Below are 13200 nucleotides of genomic sequence, written 5' to 3'. Positions count from 1 at the left end.
CACACGACTCAATTACATCTAACTCCACATAAAGGGTTACTATAGCTGGTACAGTATACTTTAGGGCTGTTCAGCTTAGAAAAGAGAAGGCTGAGGGGGAATCTCAGCAACATTTGTAAGGGTGGGTGTCAGGAGGATGGGCTGACACTTTTTTCTGTAGTGTCCAGTGACAGGACAAGGGGTGATGGGCACAAACTGCAACACAAACAGTTCCACTGGAACACAAGGGAAAGCTTTGCAATTAACATGAGGGAGCCCTGGCCCAGGCTGCCCAGAGGGATTGTGGAGTCTCCTTCCTTGGAGCTCTTCAAGACCCACCTGGACATGTTCCTGTGTGACCTGATCTAGGTGACCCTGCTTCTGCAGGGGGGTTGGACTAGATGAGCTCTAAAGGTCGCTTCCAACACCTACCATTCTATGATTCTAAGATAATAGCACTTGTATGACCAATAACAGAGAATGCTCTTTTCTTTGAATCAATAATGAATATAAGCAACACTCACATGGAGCCTGAACACACAGTAAGACAGAGGGATAGAATCTGAAGCAAGATCTTGATCTTTTAATGACAGACATCAAGACACTTTCCATGTACACAGTGACTGTAACCTCAGTGCAGCAAGCAGAAATCATCTGTTAACTGAGGCAAATCATGATTACCCCATTAGATATGCTCCTTCTGTCACGACAAATTAATTTGCTCTCTGTACCCTGACATAACTCTTAAAACACATAAAAGGAGAAAGGAAGGACAAATGGACATATTCACTGTTAAGTATGCAGGGATCCTTCCACACAAAGGCTTCTAAAAACCCTCTCCCTTAGTGGCATTTCAGGGCAGATCTCACTCCATTACTTTATTTACCTGGGGGGAAAATGGCTATGTTCAGAGGAAGCATTATTTAATTCACCACTGACTCAAGTCTGATGGTACATTTTATAATGCCTAGTGCAAAAGAATCTAACACATATGAAAAGAAAGCCAAGTCCTGCATGAGTCAGTTCAGTATTTTCCCTTAACTTGTCCATCTGGTTCAGAAAGACAATCTACTTAGTGCTGGTCAAAATCCTACTCTGTCACATCCATCCCTCTAGACAGTAACACAGGAGGGATGAGAAAATGTCACCAGGGCACTGTACATATGCCCAGCAGAAACTGAAGAGGAGGTGAATCAGCTCTCTGCTGTTAAAAATGAAGTAGCTTAACCACCCATTCTTTTCTTTTCTACATACCACCAGCTTAAATGGATAGCAACAAGTGTTAGAAACCTTACACTGAGGCTCCCTCAGCTTGTGTCCTGCCTTTCTCCTTGCCTCCATACCCTGTAACTCCTCATAGTATGTTTTTACCTCCTAAGCCATTTAATAGCCAATGTAAGCAATACACATATCTCCTAATGAATCCAGGGAACCTTCATCCCACTGATTAAACTTTATATGACTTCTCTATTAACAGTGTATTCACAACTACAGTACCTAAGCATGACTTTATGACCACCTGAAGAGGGTTAGTTTTGTACTCAGCTAACAAAAGACTTCACCCAAGAAGTTCCAGTCTCTTTACCTTGACCATAAAGCTCAGAGGAAGATGTAGATATACACCAAGGAGATGACTGAAGTTCACCACAATGAATACTGGAGCAGTAAAACAGCTCAGCCTCATAAATGTCTCATCAGGGCATTCAATGATAAATTACCTTTATTACTCACTCAAAAAACATTCCTCTAAAAGCAACAAAGCCATGTAATGTGCTCTTTGGGACAAATCAGCCAAGCAAGAATCATGTGTCATCTTTTGCATGAAAGATGACAGCACATCATCCTAACTCGCGCTGTTTCAGTTACATCAATTAATTAAGCTCTTCATTTGCAGGTCTCTCAGTAGCCAAATTACTCTGTGTTCCCCAGTGCTAATAAAGACAGGGGATTGCTCTTTTAGATAATAGTCCATTTGTTACTTCAGAAAATAAACTTTTGACAAATGAGTTAGGACACAGCACTACTGCAAGATGATCACCCAACATAAACAGGGAGATGATGTAACCCCAAAGGACTAGATACATTACACATGTCCCATGGTTCTGCCCAGCAGTACTTACTAGGAGTCTCTGTAGACCCTGCATAGGGAGGTGAGGAAAGGCTCCTTCTGAAAATATGCTCAGAATTTTCAGTACCAGGAATCTTCAATGTATCTGAAATTTAGAAACAAGTGTTACATGGGTATGAGCCCTAATTAAAGTCACTGACAGCAAGAACCTCTCCCTACCCACTTCCAAATCTACTAAAAGCTGTGTTAAAGAATTGGATACAACAATGTTATACATTGTTTAAACCTGCTTCCTGCTTTTGATTTGATTTGTTTTTAAAATCAGTTTCAGAGGCAAAAAACAAGTCAATCTATTTTCCTAGGTTCAGCTTCCACAGTCACACTTCAAGCTGAAAGCCTACAGATAGCCAACAATACCTCTGCTAGTACCTAGAGTGCAGGAGTCATAGCTCCTCCTATGAAACCAACAATAAGAGCCTTTTCTTTTCCCTCCCCCTCAATACCATTAACACCATCATTTCCTATTAAAGCTAAGGACTACTCAAAGACTTCAAACCTGAAACTGATTTAAGACAATCCCAAACTACTCTAATCAAGTAAAAATCCTCTGATCAACAGCACAACTAAAGAACACCATGAAGTGTTCTACACATTTCCAGAAGCATTACCTATTTCCAGTGCTTCCCCAGCTTTGTCAAACCTCTCTCCACGATCTTCCTCTGATACATTAGACACTTGTCTTTTTACTGCTTTGCTTGAACTTCCTCCAGATGTGACACTTGCCACGGAGAGGAGCGGGATGGCTTGGCTCTGCTGCAAGAAACAAGGTGAAAAGGCAGCTCTAAACCACACACTCATACATGCAAAACAAGACTTCAGCCTGTATTGTCCCCTGGGGTACTTCTCCCAGTTGCAGGGATCAAAGCTTTTCAAGGGCAGCCTTGCAACAACATCTGCCCATCCCCTCAGCACTCCTAAGTGCATCCCATCAGGGCCCAATGGCTGATACATGTCCAGTTGGCTTCAATATTCTCTTCCACCAAGGGCACATCATCCTTTGAACTGCTGCAGGCAGAAGCAACTCAGTATCATTAACCTGAAACATGCTGATGCAGGTGCACAATGTGGCACATACACCACACTGAGATAAGACCTCCTCAGTCTTTTCCAATTTAAGCTTCCCCCCACCAAATTCCCCAGGCCTCAGTGTAGGTTACATTTTATGGGCTGGTTGTAACAAGTACCTTACTTCTCAAGCACTGTCATTATTAATCTATATGTAACATTTGCTTTATGATCTTCTGAAGGAAGGAAAATGTCTCTGTGCCAAGTCACAGACAGGCAGCATAAGAGGAGCAGATAAAGTGTGCCCCAAACTTACACAGTTGAAGAGCTCAGTAGTCAGACCAAGGTAGTTGTGCAAAGCAAGGAATGTCACTCTCTGCAGCCTCACCATGATGATCTAGAAATGGGAAATCAAGAAGCAGTAGGAATGGATGCAGCATTCTCCCACACTCATTCCTGCTTTCAGATACAGTTATGTACCAGAGTGCTTGGAGGCACTTGATAAGATACAGACTGAAACTCCTTTTTAGCAGTTGAGAAACTGAGGCAAAGAGAGATTCAAGTGATTTACCAAAGACTTTACAATCATTTGATGACACAAGAATCCAAAGTCTTACTCCCAAACACACTTTTTGTCTTCTGTAAACATTACTAATAAACATGCCTTGAAATAAATGCATTTGCTTCCATTTTTCCCCCTCTCATTTCAGCTTTTCCCATACAGAGCCTGTGCTGCTGCTCTACAAGCACTCTAATATCACTGCCACCTGACCTCCCTCTGCTCTGGCAGCTTATTCCCACTCTTAAGCCACCCTCTCTTTTGTATCAGCTTTCACAGAGTACATTAAATTGCTATAATGATCTGTTCTCCTCTGCCATCAGTATTAGCAAGTTCACATGTCACTCACAAATCATCCAGGTACCAGAACAATTTTGCAAGGACGAAAAGATTTAGAAGTGATAGTAAAACAGAAAGATGGGCCAGAATGACTCATCAGGTCACATGTGCCCTTCTGCCTATTACACCTGGGGGAAAAGGCACCATTTGGCTAGCTCTCTGAAGTGATCTCCTTCATACACCAGCCCCTGCACTAGCTTCATCTGCAGGAGGCACACAACATTGGCAGTGCTCATCTGAGAATGGCTGACCTCTGGCAAAGCAGGGGAAGGGGAACTGAAAACTAACACAACCCACAGCTCTTTCCAATTGCTTCTGAGTGAAGTGGAAATTCACATGTCAGTCCACATTTTGGGAGTTTCACTATCATCACCCTTCAAAAAGCAGCTTCTGAGGATCCATCAGTTCTTTTTCAGAACATGGGATGCTCTTTTTCCACACTCTAGACCTTTTTGAAGCCTTGTTGGTGCACAACCATGATACATTGCCAGCACATTCTTCTGCACCAGGATCAACAAGCTTACAGTGCAGGTCATGCTTGAGAGGCTACCACAGGCAGAAACCAAGTCTCTGTGTGTGTGTGTGCACATATGAATCATTTCTTCTTGCACATGATTAATGCTGAGATCATTAAGTCTAGAGCTGTAAGAATGAGAGGAACAGCAAAACTAGTCCAAATCTTGAAAAGAATCTGCATTGAACAGTTACATATCTGCAACAGGATATTAAGCTTGCTGAACTTTTAGAATCATGGAGTTGTTTTGGCTGAGAGAGACCTTTAGGCTCATGGAGTGCAGCCTCTGTCCCAGCCCTATCAGCCACCAGCCCATTGCCCTCAGTGCAACACCCACCCGGCTCTGAAACCCCTCCAGGGACAGTGACTCCAGCAGCTCCCTGGGCAGCCCCTTCCAATGCCTGACAGCCCTGGCACCAAAGAAATTCCTCCTCACATCCACCCTGAACCTCCCTTGCAGCAACTTGAGGCCATTTCCTCCTGTTTTATTGCTTGTTATGCGGAGACAAACCCACACCCACCTGGCTCCAGCTTCCTTTCAGGTGGTTGTAGAGAGTGAGAAGGTCTCCCCTGAGCCTTCTTTTCTCCAGGCTCAACAGCCCCAGATCCCTCAGCCCTTCCCTCAGCTGAGACATGCTCTAAATCCTTTCCTAGCTTGGCAGCCCAGCTCTGGATCCTCTCCAGCACCTCCATGTCCTTCTTGGAGAGAGGAGCCCAAAACTCGACACAGGATTTAAGGTGCAGCATCACCAAAGCTGAGTCCAGGGGAATGATCAGCTCCCTGCTCCTGCTGATGACACTGTTCCTGATCCAGGCCAGGATGCCCTTGGCCTTCTTGCCCACCTGGGTACACTTCTGTCTCCTGTTCAACCAACACTGGCAGGTCCCTCTGTGCCTGGCAGCTTTCCAGCCACTCCTCCCCAGGCTTGTAGCACTTCAAATGTCTTGCTTGCAACTTTGAAATTAGAGTGGTTTCCACCCACCCACCCCTAGTTCTACTTCACCACCACACTCACCTGTACCACTCTGACAAGTGTTTCAGGGTATTTCTGGAACACATCTTGAAAGGCACTTGCTGGGAGGCGCAGGATGGTGGACGGGATGGCTGCTCGGGCTGAGACCGTCTTATAAGGAGCAGGGTGACCCTAACAGAAAGTTTCAGAGACACAAGGTTAATCCAGCAATTATCTGACCCCAAATCACATCCCAAATTTCGATTTTGATGTTGTCTATGCTTGACAGACACCATCTGAGCACAAAAAGCCTCAAACTACTTTGTCCTCTCTAACCTATGGGGTGGTGTCATAAAGTCAGCATGGTCAGGTGAATTCACACCAGCACCTTCACCAGCATTGAACAGAGACAGAGAAGTAAGAGCTGCCACAAGGTGTATCAGACTCAGGGGAACTGGTTAGTCCATCAGCTCTTACAGTTATCTGATAGGCAAAGACAGGCTTCAGAAGTATTTCAGCTTCCAGCTATTCAAGACTGCAGAGAAAAGAGGTTTTATTCATGTTCTTACCTGACAACCAAGCTATTTGCTGCAGTAACACACTCACACAATCACCAGAACTAGAACAAAACTGTATAGGAATTACATACATCACAGAGTAAGACAAAAACCAAGCAGACTCCTTGTGTTCTAAGACATATATGTACCTACATATACATAACAATGAAATAATCCAAGTGACAAAGCCAAACAGCTTCTCTTTACTAAACTGGGTCTGGACCATCCTGAGCTGATCAAAGAACAGATGGAGAATGAACAAACCAAAGAAAGATAAAACTGTAAATGGTTGGAACACAGAGAATTTTTTACACTGGAAAGCATGCCTTGAACAAAAAATCCACTGCCAAGCTCTTGGGTAAAAAACCCCAGACAACATCCCTTCCAGCCATCAGTAAACACTAAGAAGAATATGAGCCATTAATTCACTTATTAATACCTGAAATGTTGACTTTTCCACCATTCTTAAGACAAAGACAGTCCTTATGTGCTACAGAGCAGGGGCTAAGGAAGAAGTGGAGCTTCCACTTCATCAGTCACCTCACAGCTTCAGATGATTCCTCCTGAGCAGCAGAAGGCAAATTCTTCCAAACACTAAACACACAGATGCTAAATGTTGATTAAGAGGGAAAAAAACCTTGCAAGTCTTCCAGACCATCAGACAACTAAATACCATCACTGCAAAACAATTTCTGCTCAAGGAACACAGCTAAAGCAAACAAGACAGATTCTGTACAAGGACCTTCTGCACATATTCTTTAACCCTCTAGAAAATAAAGCTCCAGCTCTGCCTGCTGCTGCTCTGGAAGTCACAAGGAAGTCAATTCTAAAATTAAATTACATTAATTGGAACCAATTTCTTAATTACACCAACTCCAGCTGACCTTTCTGTAAAATCTGAGGATGATATTAATAGCTTTGATGTTGCAGTTCCTGAGGGATTTGAAATGTTAAACAACTCTTTGACCTACGCTGCAAAGCTACCAAGTGTCCTCAGTTTTCCTGAGTTTCTTCTAATTAAGAAATTGACAAATTATATTTCTGTGCTTTTGCTGTACCCCAAGAATCACAGAATGGTGGGGTTGGAAGGGACCTTTAGAGATCATCTAGTCCAACCCCCTGCTAAAGCAGATCCCATCTAGATCAGGTCACACAGGAACGTGTCCAGGTGAGAAGAAGCCTCCCTCACTGAAACACTGAAACAGTTTTTCCTTATGTTTCAGTGGAACTTTCTGTGTTCCAGCTTCACCCTATCACCCCTTGTCCTGTTGCTGGATATAACAGAAAGAAGTGCTGCCCCAACCTCCTGACACCCACCACTGAGATATTTGTAATTATTAGTTATGTCCTCCTTCAGCCTTCTCTCCTCCAGGCTGAGCAGCCCCAGGTCTCACAGCCTTTCCTCACAAGGAAGATGCTCCAGTCCCCTCAGCATCTTGCTGGCCCTGCACTGGCCTCTCTCCAGCACTTCCCTGTCCCTCTGGAGCTGGGGAGCCCAGAGCTGGACACAGGACTCCAGATGAGGCCTCAGCAGGGCAGAGCAGAGGGGCAGCACAACCTCCCTGGCCCTGCTGCCCACACTCTCCTGCTGCCCCCAGGCTGCCATTGGCTTCTTGCCCACGAGGCCACGTTGCTGCTCATGGGCAGTTTATTATCAGGCAGCACTGCCAGGTCTCTCTCCTGGAGCTGCTCTCCAGCAGGTCACCCCCAGCCTGTGCTGGTGCAGGGGGTTGTTCCTCCCCAGGTGCTGCACTTGTCCTTTTTGAAGACAACATTCCTCACTTACAGCTTTTACAGGCAAGTTTAAAGCCTGGCTTTGGCCAAAGAAGTCATTTGGAATTGGCCTTCTACTCAAATACAGAAGAAAATGAATCTAGCCTGCTTTTAACTGCATCTCCTGTCAATCTCCACACCAAATACATAGTGAAAAACTGAGGAAATCTACTAAATCTTTAATCACTGGACAAAGGATAAGCATGAAGTGTTCCAAAGGGCAAAATAAGCACAATATATCATTCCAGCCAGTGAAGCATTTGGGTTTTGCCCTGAACAATGCTGGTGTGAGGCCAAACCAACACTGACAGTTTCTCAGAAAGCCAGTTTTAGGATAATAAAGGATAATGGTGCAGGAGCCTTTTTCTCCAAAGAACAGCCCATCCCTCCAGATTTTCAGCAAGTCATTCTTTTCCTGTGAAACCCCTGTGTGAGAGCAGCCTGCTTTTGAAGGGCTCAACCACCACCTCGAATTGGTTTGGAACATGCTAAAAGCTGTCAGAGGAAGGCGAAGAGGAAATGTTCCCGTAATTGTCAGTTCTCTCAAATGCAGTGTAATCAGCAGCACACAGAGAAGAGCATGCTTAAATTACACTATTTTACAATCACACACTGAGGTCTTAAGGAACAGTTTAAGTTATAATCAGAAGTGGAGTTCTTTCAACAGAGAACTTTCTGTTCTCAGCACAGATAACTATTTACTTCTGTCTTGTTCCAAGAGCTGGGGAGTAATTAAATACTGTAGGTGATAAATGTCACAGCTAAAGCAGTGCTTGAATCCAGATGACTGCTAATGGCCAAATCCCAATGAATTTCCTTATGGAATCTGCTCAAGACACACAGGTGACTTACATTCTCCCACCTGCAGAGGTAACTCCTTTTTCTACCTCAAAAGCTGGTATATTCTCCCTATTCCCATTGTTTGGATTTTGTCTTCCTCCACTCCCACCTGCCATCCTCACACCACATCAACACTGCTGCAACACAATGTTCTTCCAGTAATCAATCGCTTCTTCAGAACCTCATCTACCCTGACCTCTGCTGTTTCAACAGCCTTCAGCCCTGCAGGCTCACATTTATCTTATTTATTCAGCTTCTTTCAATCCTCAGATTTCAATTTTTTCCCCTCAGTCAGTGGCAATGGACCAATATTCCTCCCAGTCTCTTCTTTTTCACTCCAACTATGTTACTTGCTCATAGATTTCCAAATACCACCTCCACATGGAGGGCAAAAGAAGAGTAAAACCCAACACTCTAGCAATCAGCATCAATCATCCTGTTTGTCCCATTTAGCTCTGAACAAAACTTCCCCAAGATCTAACTGTACATAGGGATAGAGTGAGCACTCAGCAACAGCTTCTGACAGCACTCACATGGACATCAACAATGCTCAGTTCAGAGACTTCTTTAGCATTTGAGGCAGTACCAGTTCAGAGTCACATCAACTACAACACAGAATTGTTCCAATATACCAGGAAAGGACAAGCATCTACTTGTAGTGGGTCTGGGACGGTAGTGATTTTCCACAGCAGCTCCTGCAGTGCTGTGCTTACTGTTGATATCAATATTATGACTACCGCTTGCACAACATCGGGGCTGTCCCTCCAGCATTCCTTCCCCCACCTTCACCAATAGCTGTGAGTGGGCATGATCTTGGGAGGGACTATGGCCAGGACAGCTGACCCAGGCTGACCAAGGAGATATTCCATACCATATGACGTCAGCTCAGGAATATAAACTGGGGAAAAGGAGCAGGAAGAGGAGGCGAGATTCATTTCTGGCCTTCCCAAAGCAACCGCTACGCGTACCGCAGCCCTGCTTCTCGGGAGGTGGCCGGACATCGCTGCTGATGGGAAGTAGAGAGTAACAGCTTATCTGCTTCTGCTTTGCTTCCCGCGCGCGCGGCTTTGCTGCTTATTTATTAAACTGCTTTTATCTCAACCCACGAGATTCCCATCTTATTTTCTCCCCTTCCCTGGCTTGCTGAGGAGGTGGGGGGTAAAGCGGTGTGGTGGGCACCTGGCATCCAGCCAGGCTCAAACTACCACAGCCCTTTTGGCGCCCAACGTGGGGCGAGATAATAGCAGATTTACATTAACTGCATTGCAATTACAGTAAACCAATGAGAGCAAGGTTCCTGTGCTGGTCACGGAGCCTTGCTGTTATGCAGCTTATCTTACACTTTCTAATGTTTGGGAACATGATGCTCCTAACATTGACTCTCGGCTGTGCTTTAACCTTAATAGCTTTGCTAAGCTGGCTATATAATTTTGTGAAGAGGATGAAAGGGCCTGGGAACATGATGGCCCAAATAATAATAGCAAGTCTCATTCTGTTACTGATGAATTTAGTGTGCTGTGGGAGCTATCTTGTGGAGGCCATGGGGCAAAGCACCTCTTTCTCCTCAGCTCGGACTGATCTAGACAATTCTGTTACACAGACTTCCCAGGTCCTTAGTCACCCTTATACGAGAGTTTTAATATTACTAATTAACATGGTTGGTATATTATATATCTTGTGGAATCTGGAGTCATCTGGGTATCAGAGAGTACAAATTTGCGATGGAAACATGTTAAAATGCCCCCTGAAGCGGCCAGTCCCTGGGTGGCAGGGTATGTGGATGAATTTAGGCAAATTCCTAGGACGGTTATCACCTCCTGTAATCTGGGATTTTACATCTGAACAGATAAAAAACCCTGCTTTACTGACACGCTACCTGATAGAAGGGTGTCTTACCTACCCTAATGAGGCCCATCAGGTTCAGGCATTATACTGGGGCCTAGCCTCTGCCTACCGAGCTGCATTCCAGTCCTCTCAGAGAACTGTAATTGAAATGGAAACTCAAACGGTACCTGAGACCAACATAGTTGAGTCAGTCGCAGTCCAGCCCTCTCAGAGAACTATGGCCGAGGTGGAAATTCAAACTATACCTGAGACCAACATAGTTGAGTCAGTTGCAGTCCAGCCCTCTCAGAGAACTATGGCCGAGGTGGAAATTCAAACTATACCTGAGACTACCATGGTTGAGTCAGGGAACCAAACAACAACCACAGTGGTTGCCCCAGTAGTGAAAAAGAAGCAGTGGATAAGGAGGTCAAGTCCATATCATCGATTAGTAAGGGCAGACGAGGAGGAAGAGGAAAGGCTAGAAGAAGAAACTGGTCCTTCGGTAAGGAGATCAGGAGAAGTGAGAGAAATCGAAAAGGAAATGGAAACTACTCGGTCCCTCACCTCAACAGAACTTAGAGATATGCGAAAAGATTACAGTCGCCAGCCAGGTGAGCGGATTGGTGCCTGGCTGCTCCGATGCTGGGATAACGGGGCTGACAGTCAACAATTGGAAGGCAGAGAAGCCCAACAGCTAGGATCTCTTGCTAGGGACCGGGGAATTGATAAAGGCATTGGAAAGAAAACCTCAGTTTGTAGTCTCTGGAAACGACTCCTCTCAAGTGTACGGGCAAGATACCCATTCAAGGAAGACCTTGTAAATGCCCGAGGAAAGTGGACTAGAGCTGATGAAGGGATCCAATATCTAAGGGAATTAGCTGTGTTGGAAGTCATCTATGGTGATCTGGATAATGTCGAGGCCTCCACAGATCCAGACGATGTCCAGTGTACACGGGCCATGTTGAGAAAAGTGATCCAGAGTGCCCCAGCTACATATTCTAATATCCTGGCAATGGTGTATCATCCAGACATGGACATACCAACAGTGGAGAGGGTATCTTCTTGGTTACAGAACTATGAAGAGAGCCTCTGCACCTCCTCATCAGTGTGGGATGATGGCCTGATTGTTAGATCTGCCTCAAGAATTCAGTCATCCACTGTCCCGACCAGGGGAAAGGGAAGTCCCAGACGCAGGAGTACACCGCGAAACGAACTCTGGCTCTTTTTGCGTGGCCAAGGAGAGGATATGAGGAAGTGGGATGGTGAACCCACTTTTAAGCTAGAAGCGCGTGTACGTGAACTAAGGGGGAAGGCAGCTGTTAGAAAAGGACCGCCCAAGAGGGCTGTCAGCAGAGTGGCTGCCAAAACAAAAGAGGGAATATAAGAATGATGTTTGTCTGTTGAAGAGTGGGGGTACTGGTTAATGAGAGTATATAAGAATGTATATGGATTGTTAAGATGGTTTGTCTGAGCATGACATAAATGGTATGGAATAAGGGGTGGAGACTGTAGTGGGTCTGGGACGGTAGTGATTTTCCACAGCAGCTCCTGCAGTGCTGTGCTTACTGTTGATATCAATATTATGACTACCGCTTGCACAACATCGGGGCTGTCCCTCCAGCATTCCTTCCCCCACCTTCACCAATAGCTGTGAGTGGGCATGATCTTGGGAGGGACTATGGCCAGGACAGCTGACCCAGGCTGACCAAGGAGATATTCCATACCATATGACGTCAGCTCAGGAATATAAACTGGGGAAAAGGAGCAGGAAGAGGAGGCGAGATTCATTTCTGGCCTTCCCAAAGCAACCGCTACGCGTACCGCAGCCCTGCTTCTCGGGAGGTGGCCGGACATCGCTGCTGATGGGAAGTAGAGAGTAACAGCTTATCTGCTTCTGCTTTGCTTCCCGCGCGCGCGGCTTTGCTGCTTATTTATTAAACTGCTTTTATCTCAACCCACGAGATTCCCATCTTATTTTCTCCCCTTCCCTGGCTTGCTGAGGAGGTGGGGGGTAAAGCGGTGTGGTGGGCACCTGGCATCCAGCCAGGCTCAAACTACCACAGCCCCAAAAGCTTCCAGCTGCTCCTTCTGAGTTTTGAGAAAGCAGCATTAGTCTGCTCTCAGAATACATGTAATGCAGCACAAGTCCCTTATGTCCACTTCCATATTTGGTAGATCTACAGGGACCTTTCCATTTAAAACACTGGAGAGTTAAATTAGAAAAGTACCTCTCGTGTGACCTTTCTTAGATCCAACAAAAAGGGAGGTCTCCACTTCTTGCAGTTACCTCAACTTTCCTGCACGTCTCTCAACCAAGTGGGAGACCAGCCTGACATCATGTGTGACAAAATCAGCCAAAGGAAGTACAAATTCAGCACAGACAACTGAAATTCTCTCTGAATTCATTTCTTCCCTCATGTCAGACTCATGCATTTGGTGGCTCAGTGAAACCTGATTAAGGTTAATGGTATCTGCAGAAAGTTCCACGACTCACTCATTCATTTGTAATGCCACTGAGAAGTCTCCTCTGCTTTGCTCAATGCTACCTTCTCCTTGCCCATTTTCCTACTACTCCCATACCTAAAAAGTCAGCAAGGGGCATAAGGAAGAGGAAAAACAGGAATAAAAGAACTAGTTCACAAAGCTGGGAAACAAGAGAATAGAGAATTACAGAAATAAATGGGGACAAGTCACTCCAGTAAAGCACAGAAGAACTGCAAGGTTTT

At 45.2% G+C, this 13200-nt stretch overlaps 1 protein-coding gene across 4 annotated transcripts in view; it reads right to left on the bottom strand.

The window, feature by feature from the left end:
* The window catches only part of PNPLA7 (patatin like phospholipase domain containing 7), a 143465-nt gene that overhangs the window by 117154 nt on the left and 13111 nt on the right, over positions 1 to 13200 (bottom strand). For all 4 annotated transcript variants that reach the window (XM_062011637.1, XM_062011638.1, XM_062011639.1 and 1 more), the window contains exons 10-13: positions 5541 to 5669; positions 3429 to 3509; positions 2716 to 2860; positions 2100 to 2192 (exon numbers count right to left, since the gene is read on the bottom strand). In XM_062011637.1, coding sequence (XP_061867621.1) covers positions 2100 to 2192; positions 2716 to 2860; positions 3429 to 3509; positions 5541 to 5669 — 448 coding nt within the window. The remainder of the gene's footprint in view (positions 1 to 2099; positions 2193 to 2715; positions 2861 to 3428; positions 3510 to 5540; positions 5670 to 13200) is intronic.

The sequence above is a fragment of the Colius striatus genome, chromosome 19, assembly GCF_028858725.1.
Source record: "Colius striatus isolate bColStr4 chromosome 19, bColStr4.1.hap1, whole genome shotgun sequence".
Classification (NCBI taxonomy): Eukaryota; Metazoa; Chordata; class Aves; order Coliiformes; family Coliidae; genus Colius; species Colius striatus.
This window is presented reverse-complemented; position numbering and strand designations above follow the sequence as displayed.